Source organism: Cataglyphis hispanica, chromosome 23, assembly GCF_021464435.1.
Source record: "Cataglyphis hispanica isolate Lineage 1 chromosome 23, ULB_Chis1_1.0, whole genome shotgun sequence".
Classification (NCBI taxonomy): Eukaryota; Metazoa; Arthropoda; class Insecta; order Hymenoptera; family Formicidae; genus Cataglyphis; species Cataglyphis hispanica.
Genome location: NC_065976.1, coordinates 1,116,976 through 1,136,672, shown reverse-complemented (window position 1 = coordinate 1,136,672; position 19,697 = coordinate 1,116,976). Strand labels below are relative to the sequence as shown.

Sequence of the window (19,697 nt, the reverse complement as noted above, 5' to 3'; positions counted from 1 at the left end):
TATATATATATATATATATATATATAAATCGATATAAAAATCAAAGTCGATAAGTAAAAAAAAAAAACGAATCATAAACTTTTTTCAAACAAACAATCGCGCACGGACACGGACCCTACTTGTGCACAAAATGAGTTTCCGGTAGCTCGAATAAAATTGGTGGTTAAAAACCGCGCGAAAGTTTAAAAGCGTTTTGAAAATGTCCGAGAAATCTATAGATTCTACCATCGAAGAGGAGGAGGACCGCCATATCAAGCGGAGTAGAATAGCGAAGTGTTTCAAGGCACTATTCTGCTGCTTCAGACGCGAATCAAACGCGAGAGAGATTATCAGATACGATCCCCACGAGTACGATTATATCATCGAGAAGCTCGTCGTGAAGCGCGTGCCGCTCGCGCTTTTCGTGATCCCAGCTGATCTCGCGGATCGACGTAGATCCGATGACGCGATGTCGGATGACATTTCGCCATCGTCGTCTTTGTCTGCGTTTGGCGGGAATAATTTTAGCGCAAATGCTATTACACGTAAAACATATCCCACCTCGACGAGGATGAACAGATCTGTATACGATTCTGCGGCGAATAAAACTTTGTGCTCTGACATAAATAAAAATCAAGATTTAAGGTTGGAAAAAGATCAATTTATTCTGTGATAATTTGAATTTTTAATCTTTGGGATATCACATTTTATATTCTGCATAATAATAAGTAGCATATATATAAAGTATCAGATTTCAATATGGCTGATGTGTTATATATACTTATATATTGCTCTCCACTAATTATTTCTAAAATATAATATTAATTATTCCTAATAATTATATTCCTAATATGGACTATTATAATTTGGATATAAAATTAAATTGAAATTGAAATTTGATCAATTCTGATAGGATAACGCTCCTACATGAATTAATTTATTTAAATTACTATTTATATATAAATTATATAAAAAAATAATTTTCAATCAATATTATTTTAATTATTAAAAAAAATAAATATTATATAAAATAAAAAAATTTATTTGAGGAGAATACACAGAGATATTCTATGAGATCTTATGAAATATTGTTTTTAGCTTGGATGATCAAGCAAATTCTTCGACCTGGAGACAGGGAATTCTGAATAGATTCAATGCACCTCCGCATCCGGACTTGAAGGAATTCGAAAGGTCGTCCAAGAATCCGCCGAATTTTCCGCGAAGCAAACTGTCATTCGCGGAGGACATTTCTGTGACCTCCAACACGAAGACCGACATTTCCTCTAGGTCCTCGACGTCCTCCATCACCGTTCAGGACGATGTTTCAACTCGGGATGATTTTGCTCGTGACGAATCTGTTCTCAAAAGTGAGAGAAATGACAAATCACAGGCAAAGGAGAAGGATATCGAGAAAGATCGAAATAAATTCGTTCTTGGACGGAACCGGAGGTACATAGTATCACCGTTTCGAATAAGACGAGATTCTCTCGATCTCACAAAATCGAAAAATGTCGTCGGGGATTTCGGCGTGGACGGCAAATCGCTGGCATATATTCAAGAATCCGTTGAGGAGAAATCTTCGGAATTAGTGAAGGATTCGAAAGATTGCGATATACAATCGAACACGGTCAGATGGCGAATTACTATTAGACGTCGGCGCGCAAACGCAAACTCAGAGGTATGCCATGTACTTTCAAGAAAGATACAAAGGTGCTTTCGTTCTTCTTTGGAAAGAATGATTAATTTACCGACAATTTACAAGAAACAAAATATTTTTGAAAATTATTTGATCCGATTTTGCAGAACTTGTAAAGATTTGCACTTAGAGAATTTTAACTAAAAAATCTTATTACATGAATTGTCATATCATTTTCTCAATATTTTAATTATAATGATAATCATTATATTAGAATTTAAAAGGATAATTTAAAAAATATGTAAGGAAATATTATATTTTTATAAAATATTTTCTCTTTTAAGCCGCCTTCTTCAGAAGGGAAAATGCATCGGTGAGAATATATCACCGCATGTACCGTCAGCTGTCGTTCACCTGCGTCTATATGTTCTCGCACCTGTGGACGTTGCCGCGGCGACGAGCGTGGCATCATAATGGCAGCGATTGAAATATTTTCGAGCTCCGTCATTTACAAATATAAGAGCAAGATATATTCCTGCGCCTCGATCGTCGTCTTCGTGTTCATTGTGCTATCTTTGCTTACGCCGCTTTTTATAATCTATAATGCTGGAGGTAAAAATCCTAACTTTCGCATCTCCGCTTTGGAAAACCGTGCGCGATAATAATCTTTGATGTATCAAAATTTCAGGCATTTGGATAAGAAATCGGATGCATGCGGAAACGCCGGACGTACATTTCGAGTACAAGTATCTACTGCTCGCGGAGGTGGATCCTTACGAAGAACCTATCGTATGTTCCACGTTTACGACTTACAAAGAGAACGAGATCAAAGATCATTGTATACTAATCAAGGTCGTATTTTTATTATTAAGTCAGATACCCAGAGAAATGACAGGTCGAAAAAAACGGCTATTAGACATTTAATATCTAATAGATATCTAGAAAAAACAACGTTTTTTTAATCTATATTTTTCATTGGGTGAGCTAGAAATACAAGATTTGATTATTCTCGCCACTTGTATAAATATTTTAATCAGCTTCATTTAGAATTAAATGCGATTATCTTAATACTGAATTTTATATATAAAATCTTTAACGTTATATATAATCTCCATTTTTTAAATTATAATATTAGTTATATATATTGATATTATTTGTTTAGATACTTTTTATATTTATGTTTAATTATTAATTATTGTTTACAGGTACGAGAGAACGATCTAAACGGCGACGGACAGAAGGATTCGTTGAAGTTTGAAGCTTATTTTTATACAGACAAACCAGTAAAATCTCTGAGACTCTTGTTGTTCTTTAATTTTCAGTTAAAGGTAAAATCATACGCTTATATTCTACTTATAAATTTTCTTCTTCGGATTTGACAGATTTTTATTACTTTACAGCATCTCATTCAAGCGGCAATAGAATCTATCGGTGTGTTCGATCAGGTGTTAAGCCATGAAGTTCAAGAGATACGGTTCTTTGGTGATTTGGAGTTACGGCAGAAGGGACTCTTGCGCAGCGAAGGTCTCTACGAGACATACAACCACAGCGTAGATCTATCCGATTATTCTCTACCTGAACTGCTGTTACACAATTTTAACCGAAAATGTGCGTATATTAATGTTTTTAAACAAATTTGTTCAGTTTGAAGATGCAAAGAAATTATACGGACAATATGTTTACTCGACAGTTTCAGCCAGAATCACGAACGAGCGAGTAACGTGGCGAACCGGCTTCTCTGGCGAAGAAGCGGTGGCCGTCATCGGCGAATTATTTTACGTGGAAAACTTTATTTACTATCAACCAAGTGTGTGGGAGGAATTGAAATGGGCATGGATCCAATATCTGTCATGTCTGCTTGTTTTCGCATATTTGGCCAAGCACATTTTAGTGTTTCTATTTACCAACAGATACCTAAACACGTATATCGTAAAACCGTGGGCGGATATATATATATATATATATAAATAAGTGATAAATAAACGAAGTAAATATCTAGGTAAATAGCCTGTGGTAAATAACTCTGCGTCTCTTGCGCGCATTCGATTGTAAATTTTTCTAATATTTTTCGTGCAACATTCAAGGCATTCTGTTCTTGTTTCTTTGAAATCTTTATGATATCTTTTGACAAATTTGTAAAGTCCTTTTTGTTGTATAAAAAAATTTAAATTTGAACAATCAGTATTTATACATAAATATAAGCAGTACATAATGTTAAAATTTTAATATTTTTAAATACATTAATGTTAAATATTTTCATATGTATATAAAATTTCTTTATAGATATCTTAGAATTTAAATAAAATGTTTATCAGAAGTAGAAGCTTTGATGCGTGAAAGAAAAAAATAGGATTGCCGCTTGCGCGCAACTATTAGTCACACAAATTAAATCGATAAAAGGAACCGCGGATATGCCATTTCCACCCTCGATGGTAGCGCCAGTATCTATCGTTGACGTCGACATCAAGCCCTTCGGGTGTTCTCGTGTCTGGCGTCGATTGGCGGTTCGATAAGGGTGGAGACTGCGCCATGTCCAGCGGTGATATCTTCGCCATTCTCGCGTGTACGCAAACAGTACAAAATAATCACACGCTGGCAGTCTATCGAGCGTGAGCGATACAGAATCGACGTCAAAATGGGTAAGTCTGCTGTAAAAGCATGAGTCAGTAGGATTCTGTGGAATTCAGTTCATCTAAATAGCTAAAAATTTCACAGAATTTTATTTTAATAAATTTTGACTGATTTTTTTACAAGAAATAGATAACTTAAAAGAAAGCTGAAGGAGGAATTGATACAGCGGAGAGAAATTTTCCGAGACCGGGAACAGTTAGTGCAACATAAAAATCTGGCACGTATCTGAAAGATATTTTTGGAGATGGATTTTGGAGATGGATTTCATAAAGATAATTTTCAATATTTTCTTCAAAAAATTAGAAATTATTTTTGGCGGGATAAATTTTCTTATTAAATTTATAAGACATCTTTAAAATATTAAAAGAAAATATTGTTATGAGATATTGTTTATATATACTATACGCAATTTCTCTATAGATACATGTTATTATACATTGTATTCAAGTGACAATATTTGCGACGCTCACTTGATTTAAAAAAATTAATTAAGAAGAGCTTCCTAATGCTATTGTAAATGATATGGCGCATGGAAAGTTGTATGTAAATTTTGAGACAAAAAGTGAAAAATTTCGCTAAGAAACTAATGATGAAATTTTTTTGGATTATCCTGACAATCTTTACTTAAGAGTTCTTTACTTAAGAGTTCCTTTTTTGGATATAAGATCCTTTAACTCCTTTTCTTTATGATATGTTCTACAAGAATATGAAAGTGTTATGATTTTGATGCGTGTTTTAAATGTTTTTTATAAATTAAAATATTTTGAATGCAGAGTAGCGAAAGAGAGGGACACGGTATTTTAATCATGTCTACGAAATCGAAGGAGAAGGTCATAGCCGCTATCCGAAAGCTCTTCCGACCTTCCGATAAGATCGCGGAACAGGAGGGAGCCAGCGGCTCGACCAATTCGCCGTCAAGGAGACTCTTAAGTCGTCATCATCGTCCAGATGTCGTCACTCCGTTGGATGATCCGATGCCGGAAAATCTAGATCCCACTCATGTCGATCGTAATTGTTTCTTCAAAACGAAAAAGTCCGCAAAGGTGCGCGAAGTTCCTGATTGATTTAGTAAAAGGGTTGCTGAACAATGAAAAGCTTGCAAAACGAAAGAGATTTGATAAATTGATACTAGCTGTTTTTTTTTTTTTAAATGGTTTAGTTTGATAGCTAGATAAAGTAAATAGCTTGCTTGATCCTGTAATTATTCTTGAATTCCGAATATTCCGAAAGTTTTAAATCAGATCTGCTTGCACAGGACAATAACGAATACAAGGCCATCAACGACAAGGATGTAGGTTTGCGTCGACTGATGAAGGAATTCAACAGAATTCAGAGGGCACAGCGCCACGGCGATTCGGCCTTCACCGCTGAGCTTGTCAACGACAATGTCTTCGAGTGGTCTGTTCGGTTGCACAAGATCGATCCGGACAGTAGATTAGCGGCCGACATGCGTGAGCTGAAGATACCTCATATACTGTTGAATGTGATCTTCCCGAAGGAGTTTCCGTTCGCGCCACCTTTCATGAGGGTAATCTCGCCAAGGATCGAGCAGGGCTTTGTCATGCATGGCGGCGCTATCTGCATGGAACTTCTCACGCCGAGAGGATGGTGTTGTGCATATAGTGTCGAGTCGATGATTATGCAATTCGCGGCTAGTGTTGTGAAAGGGCAGGTGAGCGTTGTTTTAATCTGCACCAAACAGTTAATCGTTTCAGATATAATATATTATATATAATAATGCATGATTATGTACATAGAATAATGTATTATAATAATGTATCATATGATAACAAATTTTTATAGTTTCTTAAATCATACGCGGAGTTCTTCTCATCTTTTAAATTCGGAAATTAGAATGCAGTCTTAAACATGATATCTTTTCAGTTAACTTTGCGAATTCTATTTTGTTTTATTTTTTGCTATTAAAAAGTGAACAAAATTTCAAAACTATTTGCCAGTAAAAACATATCATTTTAATATTTTTATACGTTTTTGATTTCTCAGAAAAAGATTTCTTGTATTTTTGCAAAGTCTTTATTTCTGCACTGCAGGCACAAGTGTCGAGAAAGTCGAAACCGAATAAGGAATATAATCGACAATTGGCCGAGGAGACATTCAAGAACCTGGTGAAAACGCACGAAAAATACGGCTGGGTGACGCCGCCGCTCGCTGAAGGCTGATTTTAGAATATATTATCGTTCAGAGCCAAAAGAGGTCCGCGTCTCTTGCTTAAAAAGAGGCGCACGAACCAACATGATTCTTTATTCGATTTTTTCGGAAATGCCAACAGTGATTTCTTTCCGTCAGGAAATCCAAGTGTAATTTTGTTATCGCGAATATACACATGTAGCTAGAAAGGAATTCGTCGAATTCGTCGAGTGAACAGAACGCGCGCGTAAGTTTTTTTGCACATTTTCACACATTTTTCAACTTTTGTAATAAATACGTAGGGACTAAAAAAGACAAAAGATTCCTTGAGATTGTTAAAAAAAAAATTTTAATTTTTTGCTTTTTTTTATAACGTGAAAATAAGTACGAATCGCAGAAATAACTATATTTACATGGCATTGAAAAGAGATGCTGGAAAAAAGTTTGTGAAAATTTTAAAACTTTTTTAAGTCCCTATAGTTATACAACTACGCCAAATTAGTTATTAAGACGAATATAAAACCGTTACAATGTTATCTGTGCTTGTCAAATCGGCACAAGTTTGCAAGACTTATCCTTCAAATACTGGAAGCTCATAAATAAGGTATTTTGTTTCATTCATTTTTTAAACATAAATAAAGAAGAAATGAGAAAAAGATTGCTCAATAATGTATGGTATATTGAATTGTTAAATGTTCCCAATTATATATATATGTAACAATCGAGGAGTCGATAAAATGTAAATACAAACAACGAAAATAGTAGACATAGTGTTGCTTCGCTTTAATAAAGTTTAGTTCCAGTTTGTATGAATAATTTAAAGAGAATAATACTTGTGTAAAAATTCTTCCGTGGAAACAGAAGTCTTGATTATGAGCTTCTACAATATAAGTTTGTTTCTTTTTTTAATACTATTTGTCATGTACAAATGATTTTCAATATTTTTTCCATCCATTTGATCGCAAAAGTCTTTAAAATATATAGTCATTATGTTGGACATATACTTGTATGTGCCAAAAAAATATATAATTAATTTAAAGTATCAATCTCTTCGCAAATTTTTAAATTGACATTTTATCGCGAAGGTTCGCGCGACCATCTAAATGCATATAGCAAGAACGAACTTATATATGATGTTACGAAGTTCTAGCTAACAAGAGACTCTCAATTGTCCAAACAGTCAACTTTAATGTGATGCTGAGAAATAATAATATTTGTATAAGATTTTGAAAAGTAAAAATGCAAGGAAGAGTGAGACAAAAATTAAATACAAATAAAATATTTACAAATATGTGTGAGAGACCGTTATTAATCTTTTTGGTGTATATGTTAAATATACTTTGGGCCTATGTACGCTTTATCGTACAGAAGTTGGACGATTCAGGCGTATATATCGTATTTCTTTTCTATCAGTCAAATCATCATGCACATATCATATTTAAAAATTTAGGAAATAATAAACAAAAAAATATAAATCTTGCAATACGAATCTCTTTTATTTCTGCGTTTATTTTTAATAACTATAATTGCAAGTTATTATACTTTAAGCGATTTTTACAACACCGTTTTATCAAATCTGTTGGAATAAAGTTGCTATTCAAAAATTGTTATTATATTTCTATAAAATCTCCCTTAAGAGATGAAATGCTTTTATATTTATTATAATGATCAAAATAATTTAATTCTTAACAATATTCTATACAATATTCTATTGTCTTGTTTTACAGAAAATGTAATCTGTTTGCTTGCATACAAGGCACACAATTAGTCATTCTTGAATGTACTTTATTTTATGATGAAAACGACTTCTTGATACTTGAGCAGTTATTCATTTAGAATATATATGTGTAAATGATATTTAACATATTATTCACTATAGTCACAATATTAAGAGCGCAGATATTATTCACGTTTAGAATGCGATAAAATTCTTGATGATATATAAATGTTTCGTTTTTTTTTCAAACATTATTTTATTATCCCTAATATTGTTTTTAGTAAATATGTTTTTAATTTTATAATGTCGATACAAAATTAATATAATTTATATCTTATACTAGAATGAACATATTAATCATCAAGTAATATCGCATATAAGATAGTTTACTCGAAACAAACAGAAGATAAATACATTTTAAAGTAAGAAAAATCTTTAGAATTTTTTCCATTGGAAAAAATCAAATGTTTTTATAAGTGTAGGTACATATAATATTTGTATATAATAAAAAAATATATTTAAAAGTTTAGTGTAATAATAAAGTCAAAATAAAATTTCTAATGATTAATAAGTTATCAAATTTATATATGAATGTGATGTATATTTACAATTAAAGCAGATTTCTTTACACATTTTTTGCATATTTTTATTTTTGAAGCTATTATTAATGTAACTATATTAGTCTAACTATAAATTATAACTATATATTTATGTATATAATTTGAAATTACTGATTTATGTATGTAGTATACAAAGAGTTTACATTATTTTTCGCTATATATATGTACAATTCGAGGATCGAAACCAGTATCTTCATTTCGCTAAATTGAGATATAAATGCCATGTGTAATGATAATCTTTATCTCCACAAAAAATTAAACTCACCGAAATTATATAAATTTTTTTGTTATATAATTCAACAATTTTTCTAAATTTCTCTATTATGCGCATAATTATAATTCTATTATTATCTATGTACTCTAAAATGGTAAACAAAAATGTGAGATACATTTACACGTTTAATAATTATGTTAAACGTGTATAATATTGAAATTCTTGTATACTCAGTTGGTAATCGACATTAATACAACAATAATCGACACGAGTATAATTTATGCGTCAAGATTGACGATAGCAATGTTGTTTTAGATACAAAGCAATAAGATACATAATTACGAATATATAAAAATTATAATTTATATTATGCAAAATATAAAATATAAAAATTACAAATCTACATCAGCAACTGCTGTGTCATTCACATGCGCACATTGTCGTTTAACTTATATAATAATGCAGCTATTCGACAAAGTTCGACGTTATAATTGACATTATGATGATTATAATTTTAATTTACCTACCTAAAAAAGTACGACGCATGCTCGAAACACATTCTCGAATTTAGGCACCATAGTTCAGAATATTTAACAATAATTACAACTATTTTCACGCACTTTACTCGGTTTTATCTTCTTGTACACACAAGAATAGCTTAGCACACATCATGTTGAAATTATCTGCAAAATATGTAATGATAGTATTAATTATGCAAATGCGAATGTGTCTTTGACGAGCTTCCAAAGTTTGAGTATACAACTTACGGGATCCATTTGCGAGCCACGCGGGCTTTGCTTTCCAATCGATGAAGATCCAATACATGGGAATTCCAGACAGGATTATGATTATGCCTACGCCAACTTCCCAAGGTGAAACGTAGCATGGAAAGATGACCAGAAATACGCAAATTATGAAAAAGATGATTGGTAAAAGTATAAAAACCTAGAAAAAAAGATGAAATAAAATATTATTTGTAAGAAAAGAAAAAAAAATCAAAAAAATATAGATTTTGATATTTTCTTTGAAAAGTTGTATGTACCTTTATAGGACGATGGAGATCAGGCTTTTTGTAACGTAGCCACAATAGACCAGACACGGAAAGTGTGGTAAATAGAGCCTCAACAAAGCTGACATAATTTATCAGAACGTAGACATCTTTTATGATAAGAAGCACCAAAGTGATAAGGCACTAAAAATTATAATTTAACGATCAGAATTGTAATTTAATAATAGCAAGAATGGACAAATTGTTTCTCGATGCTTTTAAAATTAATACCGAATCGCGACAAGATAGTAGTTTAAAATTAGTTTAAAATTTTAAATAATTTTTGCTCATATCTCAAAAGCTATCGATCTAAACAATTAGGAAGATAACCAACATATTGAACAAGCACGCAATTAATTAATTAATTTATAATTAATCTTTATTAGAAGATAAGATAATTAATAACTAAATTATACAATGCCTATAATGGTACGACGTGACTTTGAACGGCGATTAACGAGATCAGTCTTTTTAATTTGCGCGTAGAAAGGAAAATCAGTAGACTTCCGCTGCCGATCATCAAAGAGATTGACATGAAAAGATTCATTTATTGCTTTCAACGAACTGCAGAGATTAAAATGCTGGATTATATACTGCTGTCACATCGCCGCTCCAATCGGCTGCCTTATTTTATTAAGATGCCAGTTTTAATTTAATTTCGCGGTGCTCGATTTATATATATTAATTACTCAAGTCCCTGCCAATTAAACAAATTAAATTATCGTATGCAAGATTACATCAACATCAATTAAAAGTGTAACGAACATTTACGACCGCTTTTTTTTAGTATTTGCTCATTAGTCATAGCTCATAATTTTCTTAATTCTTTTTTCTTAATTATTTTTTTCTCAGCTGTGCAAGTAAAAGATATATGATTTGTTGAATATTGTCATTAAGAAGGATTTAAAAAGAATATATATATAATTACATATTTTTTGCAATTAAAGGGAAAGTTTGAAAGATAAAATAATGAATAATTATATAAGTAATTTCTTGTAAAAAGATAGAAATATTCGAAGGTTTAATAAATTTATAACATACAAATGTCTCATTGTCAGGGTGACAAAAAATTCAACGATAAATTTAAAAATTAAATTCCATCTTGATATGTCAATCGTATGTTACGTCGAATGTCACACGTAAATATTTAATAAGTCCCATTCCTATTATCGCTAAATGAATGCACTGCGCAAACAAACATGAGTTATACGGCGATAACTATTGATGAAATAGTTAGAGCTTAGAAATTGTTTGATTATATTGGTGAATAATAAAAATGATAGGAAGTAAGATACGTTCACCATTTGACTTTCAAGGAGAACCGGTTGTAAAATTGCCGTAAAATTACATACGTGCAAGATGTTTGCAATGTTTATTCACTTTACTCGATTTTTAATCTATCAAAAATTTAAATTCAGCATTAAATTATTAATAATTTTTTACCAGTTTGTAATCTGCATCTGTTCCCCTTTTTGCATTTTGATTTTAATTTGACAAAGAACGAAGATGTGATACTTACGAGGAAGATGAGGGATGGCATCGGCGTCAAGTTGCGGACATTAATCAAAGCAATGGCAGTGGGGAGGTGTCCGTTTCGGGCGCCGACGAAGAACAATCTGGACGACGCAAAGATCGCGCCGTTCAATGCTCCGAAAGTCGAACACGCCACGAAGAATGGTATGATCCACGACATAACGCCCAGCAATTTATCGCCGAAGGTCTAGAAAGGAATTTTCGCTGCGATTTAATGTCACGCTAGTAGCAAAAGTGGAGCGGCATCTTGATTATAGCGAAAGCGACCGCGAGATTGCGCAATTTTTTCCGCGTTGTATCAGATCGATTTCATTTTACCCGTATAACGAAAATGTTAAATAATCTATCGATTTTATCATGGATGTAATATTTGATCTTTTTTTTTGAAAAGTGATAGTATAGATGGAGGAGATGTTCGCTCGCATACTTGTTCCACTTTATTCCACAAAATATACATGTATGTAATTGTTATAAATAATTTAATACAAGTTTAAATTGTGTAAATTAATCTTTCTTTTTTTAAAATTTATGTTTAATGTTTAAATTTCTCTTTAATGTTTAAATAAATATATCATTCCTTTTTATATAATAAAAACTGTACTATTCTTTTTATGACGCTAAAATATTTCTGCAGATTGGCAACGAAACATGGTTGTTTGAATAAATGAACACATTCAGCAGAATAAACTACTTAGTAGCAATCGAATGTGACTGGTTTTTATTTTTATTGTTAAAATCAACAATGTAGTCTTGAGTATTGAAAACAATAATTGAGCATTTGTTTTGCTGAACGCGGCCAACATTCCAGAATTGTTTTAATTATTAATATGTTTAAAATTCTTCCGGTTAAAATTCTACTTACAACAGCGACAGCATTCGATGCAAGTATTTCGTCCTGTGTGAGTACAACGAAATACGCGATGTTCGCGAATACGTAAATCACTGTTACAACTGGCAATGATATGCAAATAGCCTTTGGAAGATTTCTGTAAAAATTGATTAATATAAATATATATATTTTAATTTCTCATATTATATTTTTGTTTAAATAATATATAAATAAATTTAATTAAATAATATATAAATAATTTTTTAATAATACGATATAATTTTAATAATACAACATTTATTTATTTTATTTCCCATCAAAATAAGCAGAATTTGAACTGTTTTATTTTTTTTCTGTATATTGCGAGAATTAATAACAGAGATACAAAAAAAATAAAATGAAGAGTTTGCAATTACTTGTAAGGATCTTTTAGTTCCTCCGTCACGAAATTGAGGTAATTCCAGCCCGAATAAGAGAAGAGTCCGGAGTAGATCGCGAGGGCAACGTAACCGGGCTGGGTGTTGGTACCAGCCATCGGACGTTGAAAATTCTCCATGTGGCCTTGACAAAGCCATACCAGACCTGCTCCTATGACGATCAGAAGAGCGAAAATTTTGGTGGCGGTGAAAAAGTCTTGTACCCTGGTCGCCCATTTGACATTGTAACAATTGATGGCGGTCAGTAGACCTGCAAACGCATTTTCGCTTACTTGCATTCAAAGCTTTATAATGACCTTTCTTTTTGAATTATCTCTTTCTGTATTTGTTATATTTGCTTCAATTTTTTATATATTTTTCATTTTTTAATGAAATCATTACATTCATCTCTGCTAACGTTTACTTTGCTTATTAAAGGTAACTAAAAATTATTCCAAAAAGAAAAAAATAAATTAAAAAAAAATATAAAAATAATTAAAATATAAAATTAATTAATAAATTCATTTTACACGTGATCACAGCAGCGAGGAGTCGCACCGCTTCGTACGGCGGTTCGCATCCAGGCCATACGGGTTGCAGAATGTATTGTGCGAACGTGAGCGCTGTGATAGCATTCCCCGTTGGTACCAGGATGAATAACGCCACCCAGAGATAGAGAAATGCTGGCAAAGGTCCGAAGGCGTCGCCTATGTACGCGTAATCACCACCGGACCTGGGAATCATCGTACCTGTATAAATGCAAAAAGATATGATCTATTGCATTGTCTAATTTCGTCTTCATATAAATTTTTCATACATTTGTTAGATTCCATAAATCAATACCCGTACTTTTCAAATCTCAATAATTAGTTCAACAAGAATGCATATATAATTTATCTCTCTTTATATTTCTAAGAATAAAAGATAATATTTTACATCACATGCTTATTTATATTATGCTTATATTTTATTTCCTTGCACGTCTTATGAAGTAATCGGTATAATTTTGCATAATAAAAAAGAAAAAAATTGATAATTGCGTGTAACATTGTTTATTTGCCGCCAGATCGGATCGAATCACATTACGCTTGTAACCTGTCGTATTATTGCACGCGCGCAGCATCAAGAGAATAGATTCTGCTTCCTCCATAAATCATGTCCCGCATAATTATATGCAGTCTTATCACATGGAGTCCCGCCTATCCCGCTGTTTTAGCGATATCGCGGTTTTTCGGTCATCGGCGGATTCACAGCTCGCATATCATGATATGTTTACTTTCTTACATTTTTTATTCTTCTTATTTCTTTCTCTCTCTTAGATCTTTTATGAATTAATTAAGAGTTGGAAAAATTGTCTTTTTCAAAATAAGAGGATACGGTTTCTAAAGTCTTAATTATAATATCTTGTAATGTTCAATTCAATTTTCTTTTCTAATTTTCAGAGCATTTTAAGCATCTTCAATTGAACCTGCGGCACGCGATAACGATAACGCGATAATAGTAACAGTGGACGTGACATATAATAGTGTAAATTTAATGATTAGGTTTGTCACGAAGAGCTTGCTACGATTTATACACTTGACTAACGTTCGTTTCCTGTTATTACAAGGTAATATGCTTTTATTCATCTCCCTTTATTCTCAATTTATCAATGGAGTCTTTTCCATATGTTTTTATATGTGACAATTAATTAACTATAAGTCAATTATGCTATTCAAATTTGCCTAATCGAACTTGAATAATAAATCCATCTCGTTTAAAATAAAAAGTCAAAATTGTATTTTAAGGTAAATCAATTAATTTGTATGTATAATAAATATATATAGGATGTTCCAGAATTAAAATATATAAAAGCATCTTCAAAACATCGACATCTATAGCTAATTGAAGATAAAATATTCGGTGTCAAAAACAAAGTCAATATACAATATAATGTAAGCTTTATTTTGAAATATATGATTACATCGTCGATAGATGGTTATAGCCGTTTGATACACTTTGATCTTTCGCAATGTGGCACATTTGTTATAACCGATCTTCGATATCGGAACCGTTGTTATGTGTCATTGTATTGCTGTTAATGTAAGATCCCTGAATGCATGTTACATGAATGCATATTATGTGCTCTAAAAATTGAAGGCTTAAGTCGATGGTAAAAAATGATGAAAATAGATAAATAATATTTTTATAAATAGATAATTTATTGTAAATAGATAACCAAGATGTAAATTTATATATTTCTAAAAATATAAATATAATAAATGTATAGGTAAACTCGATTGTCAGATATCAAGCGTGATAGGTGTATATTTAAAACATACGTCAAATAAAGAGAAAATTAAAATAAAGGCTATTTATGTCTCTTCTGAATAAGTATTCCGAGTTTTTAAATAAATAAAAATTTATAAAAAGATTCCATATTTTATAAATGTTCAAAGATATACTTTTATATAAAGCAAAAAAAATTGAAAAAGAAAATATCATATCATGTAAAATTACAAGTTGTTTGAAAGTTTTCTTATTCTTATAAAACATTTGAAATATAAAAGAAATAATACAGTCCATCTATAATATGACAATACTTTTTATGCTATTAATGTACAACAAATGTATAACCTGACTGTGATATTTTTTATGAGCAGATAAAAATACTATAAGATGAAGAACAATTGGGACTCGTTAAATGAAATGAATGAATGACTCGTTATAATCTTGATGGCAAATTTGTTAGACATTCAAACAACGGATCTTAATAAATAATCTTCTGTGCAGAAATCAAACTTTGAATTGTAAATTTATAATACCAATCTTAAAAGATCGATAACTATCAATAATCAAAATATCATGTCTCGTAAGGATATTAATTTTTATTGAAAGATTCTTGTTGTCACAAAAACATTGTCAAAAATACAAAAATCTCTATTTATATATATATATTAAATTTATTTGATTTATAATTATCAAGAAAAAAAAATATATAAATATATTTTTTTTGCCTCGAATTAAATGTCAGCGATCCAAAAACGTTTGGATAATATTCTTAGACGACGTTATTTCCCGTGATTTTATTCTCTCATGGAAGATAGGCCTTTTGAAATTTACATTCGGTCGGATCATTGATTCCGGCTCATCTTAGTCATCGAGATATTGCGAGAGAGTGCAAGCTTTTTATCAACATGTTGCTATATTAAAACAATATCACGTGCGTACACGCAAACAAAGAGACATTAAAACAAGAGAAGACAAAAACAAATATAAAGAATATTTATTGTCTCTCATAGATAGATACTACAAGTTTTAAAAGAAATAAAAATTGGTGAGAAGATTACAATTTATAAATATAATTTGAAAATATACTTTTATGTAAGACTAAAGCAAGAAAGAATTGGGAAAGAAAATATCGTGTTATATAAAATGAGTTGTTTGAAAAGTTTTCTTGTTCTTATAAAATATTTAAAATATATGTGAAATAAAAAAGAATACAAACAATTTAAAAAATTGTTCAAACAACATATATATATATATATAATAAATTATCATTATTTATCATTAAGAAATTTTTAAATTGGCAAATTATCATTTTTTATTATTTTTTTGCATTAATGGTAAGTTAATAGCATATAATGGCACCTTGATAACATATAATGACATTTATTTATAACTATCAAGAAAAAAAAAATATATATATATATATATTTTTTTTTACCTTGAATTAAATGTCAGCGATCCATTTAGAGAAATTTAAAGAAATATTGAAGAAATAATTTAGAGAAATTTCAAAATTTTGTTTTACTGTATTGTATAACACAATATACATTGCGTTAAATTACTATACTACACTTTTTTTATAATATAATATAATATAATTTTTAGAGAAAAGAGTGTATATATATATATATATATATATAAATTTTCTTTTTTCTTTTTTTAATATTTTGAATATTTGATATATAAACAGATAAAAAGAAACTGGAGGTCACAATAGAAACAAGAAAAGCACGCACTTGTGCAAAAATCCAAGAAACGTGTATGACCAAAACATGTATGCGAAATTACAATATTTTATATGTTTATCTTTTGCAGAAAAGAAGAAAGAGATATTCTTTTTTTCTCTCTCTTTCTCTCATTCAAAGTTTTCCTCCGAGACGTGTTGGACATCATACCGTTTCTGAGACCACCTGTCGAGCCTGCCAATTCAAAGCGAGGGGAAGCTCGAGGGCAGTAACCGTTATACAGAATTTCATCATTCACTCACCTAGCTCGGCGTAACATAGAGCCCCGATGAGCGATAAGATCCCGGAAAAAATCCAGACGATAAGGGCCTGACCGACGCTGCCGCTGTTCAGAAGCACACCCTTTGGCGATACAAAGATACCGGCGCCGACGATGATGCCGACGATGATCGCCACGCCGTCCCATAAACCCAATTCCTTCTTCAGTTTAATACCTTTGCTGTCATTGTCGGGCCCCGCGGCGACGGGCCGCGGGACCGTTTTCTCCGCCGGCGCTACCTTGTCTGGCATCCTCTCGCACGTGCACCGAGTCTACCTATACCTACGTTCCCCGAAATTGGCGCGCACGAATGTCACACGCGTTTCCCGCGTGACTGTTTTTTGCAATATCGGAATAACGCGAATGAGTGACTTGCCGCGTGAGCATCACCGTACCACGTGGCGGGAAGAGAGTCGAGTCCGAAGAATGAAATACGACGGGGAAGAAAATGAGAAAAAAAAATGGGAAAAAGAAGCACGCGTGTTCGTTAAGCACCACGTGGTAAGAGGGAACGTTCGCACAACGGACACCACGTGCGAGGCTGCCGTGCCGGTTCACGTACGCACTGCCGATAGAGCCGCACGGTCCCTCGCTATTTCACTGCGCTCTCTTCCACGCTCTCTTCGCGCGTTGCGCCGAGTACACGTCGCATTCACCACTGCCTCTACCCTCCGCGCGATCCTGCGTCGGCGATCGAACTGACGCGACGTTTGCAGTAGCGCGCGTCCAGTGGCGCGGACACGATCGCTCCGAAATAGTGTCAGAGAGTAATATCCTACCGGCATCGATTCCAAAATCTCGCAGATTCTCTATCGTGTGTCAAGCATTTTTTTTCTCTTCCTCCCTTTTTTCCCCTCCCCCTTCCTCTTTAACAGCTCGAATAAAATGCGATGGAATTGGGAAATATTTATTTATAACTCGACTCGTCTTTTCGGGAAATCTTTTCTTATCGACACTCTATCAATCTTTTAATTTTTTTTTCTTTTTAATGCGATAAAAAAAAAACAAATGTTCGTAGACGGAAATTTTCGCTACATTGATATTATCTTCTTATTGTTTCCGCAAAAATTTTTGTTGATATCATGCTGATTTAGGAATGATATCACTTGAGAAGAAAGACGATGAATAATTAAAATGTTGATGAATTTACTTTTCGAAAACGTCAAACGGAAATTTTTATAATTTGAAACTATATTTCGAAGTAATTTTTTCGTAAAAATAATTTGGATGCTGAGAGAGATGTTGCATATATTACAAGCACTTTTTTTTCAAATTTAATCATCGCGATATCTTCCACTTCTACGCCATTGTGCCCACCTATGTCTTACGGGTCCCAGATATGTATTGCGTCAGATATGCCAAAAAACGTACACCTGCGAAAATAATAAGGCATTCTTCGAGACGTGATATGGATAAAAGCAATAGAAATAGGAGCGATAACTGAGCAGATTTCGGGGAAAATTATTCTCAGGTGACAATCCATCGAAAGTTATTGACAAAGTACACAGATATTGATAACTATACATACAATGATTTCCGTTTCCTTTTCACAGCAATTTGCGCGATGTGTTTCACAGAAATATTAATCGACCATTAACACTGATAGACTTGTTATCACAGCCCGCGCTTGTCGGCTTGTCACACCGATGTGGTTAAGCGTTCTAGCACGTTGCGTGACAATAAAAGAAACACAAAACAGCAGATTTCGATTTCGATCAATTCTTCCACAGTAAAAAGATTAAAACGTCAAACGTCTAGTAAAGAAATTTGAAACAACAAGATAATATACAATTGCAAATTATTTCTCAAATGTATAAAATTGTTTTATATATATTTGAACCTTCCATCATTTTTTTTTCTTCCGTTCTCTGTTGAAAATTGAAATTTTAATTTATGGCTCAATTACCGAGATGATTAATGTCGCGATCAAGTTTTCTCTCAGAAGAATCTTCTATTTCATCTCTTATCACAAGAGTCGCTTATTTCGCAACGCTGTAACTTTATAAATATATAAATAACACTATATTGTATACGCCGTGTAATATTATTATGCCATACACGTTGAGACAAATTTCATAATGAAAATATTCGAATCGCGGTATCATTTGCACGCGTATGTAATCAGTTCCTCATCCGGATCATCGATCGCGGAATCATCGTTCGCGCGGCGATTTCTCGAGCGCGAATCGCGCAAAAATTGTCGGCGAATTTTCTCGGCGCGCAGCATCCTCTCGCCGGTGATCGTCGTGTTGATCGCGAGTCGAGATACGCGGCGCACGTCGCCGGCAACGAAGAATCATGTCCTCTCGTGAAAAGACATAATTGATGCGATACATGTGCGATACTACAATTGCAGTGCGATACTAAAGATACTAAAGAGCGTTACGTCCGAGCGAACCCTTGCTCTTTCGCTCGCGGAGAGCACGCATCATTCTCTCGGCATTGGCGCACGCAGCTGCGAAATAATCGCGACGCCAGAATCTGTTCTTATTATAATAGATATTTTTTTAAAAATCTTTAGAAGAACTATTGGTACAAGTTGTATTATTTAAATAAAAATTATTTTTCGTCGAAGCAGTTTCTTTTTGTACATTGAATTGAAGAGGAAAAATACGAGCGAATGCATCTCATAAAAGAATGAGATTTGTAAAGAA

At 32.5% G+C, this 19,697-nt stretch overlaps 4 protein-coding genes across 6 annotated transcripts; 3 read left to right on the top strand and 1 right to left on the bottom strand.

Moving 5' to 3' along the window:
- The first annotated feature begins 199 nt into the window (after window positions 1–199).
- Window positions 200–2,090, top strand: LOC126858037 (uncharacterized). Its single transcript, XM_050608044.1, has 3 exons — window positions 200–624; window positions 1,078–1,657; window positions 1,960–2,090. Exons 1-3 carry the CDS (start codon window positions 200–202, stop codon window positions 1,990–1,992), a joined length of 1,038 nt encoding a protein of 345 aa, XP_050464001.1. The 3' UTR covers window positions 1,993–2,090.
- LOC126857983 (transmembrane protein 231-like) lies at window positions 1,967–3,619 on the top strand. 2 transcript variants are annotated; one of them, XM_050607943.1, is made up of 5 exons: window positions 1,967–2,227; window positions 2,304–2,404; window positions 2,821–2,943; window positions 3,016–3,223; window positions 3,306–3,619. In XM_050607943.1, the coding sequence occupies exons 1-5, from the start codon at window positions 2,089–2,091 to the stop codon at window positions 3,584–3,586; spliced, it is 852 nt and encodes a 283-aa protein (XP_050463900.1). In that variant the 5' UTR covers window positions 1,967–2,088; the 3' UTR covers window positions 3,587–3,619. The 2 variants fall into 2 exon arrangements, with proteins under 2 accessions (XP_050463900.1, XP_050463899.1); XM_050607942.1 differs by having other exon boundaries at window positions 2,304–2,467.
- A 314-nt stretch (window positions 3,620–3,933) lies between these two features.
- On the top strand, window positions 3,934–8,392 carry LOC126857984 (ubiquitin-conjugating enzyme E2Q-like protein CG4502). 2 transcript variants are annotated; one of them, XM_050607944.1, is made up of 5 exons: window positions 3,934–4,254; window positions 4,370–4,463; window positions 5,020–5,289; window positions 5,502–5,918; window positions 6,298–8,392. In XM_050607944.1, the coding sequence occupies exons 3-5, from the start codon at window positions 5,053–5,055 to the stop codon at window positions 6,424–6,426; spliced, it is 783 nt and encodes a 260-aa protein (XP_050463901.1). In that variant the 5' UTR covers window positions 3,934–4,254; window positions 4,370–4,463; window positions 5,020–5,052; the 3' UTR covers window positions 6,427–8,392. The 2 variants fall into 2 exon arrangements, with proteins under 2 accessions (XP_050463901.1, XP_050463902.1); XM_050607945.1 differs by lacking the exon at window positions 4,370–4,463.
- Window positions 8,393–9,209: 817 nt separating this feature from the next.
- LOC126857982 (Y+L amino acid transporter 2) lies at window positions 9,210–17,310 on the bottom strand. The gene is made up of 8 exons (XM_050607941.1): window positions 17,027–17,310; window positions 13,302–13,520; window positions 12,772–13,042; window positions 12,389–12,512; window positions 11,513–11,713; window positions 9,988–10,137; window positions 9,713–9,890; window positions 9,210–9,628 (listed from the first exon to the last, which is right to left on the bottom strand). The coding sequence occupies exons 1-8, from the start codon at window positions 17,292–17,294 to the stop codon at window positions 9,567–9,569; spliced, it is 1,473 nt and encodes a 490-aa protein (XP_050463898.1). The 5' UTR covers window positions 17,295–17,310; the 3' UTR covers window positions 9,210–9,566.
- Window positions 17,311–19,697: the final 2,387 nt, after the last annotated feature.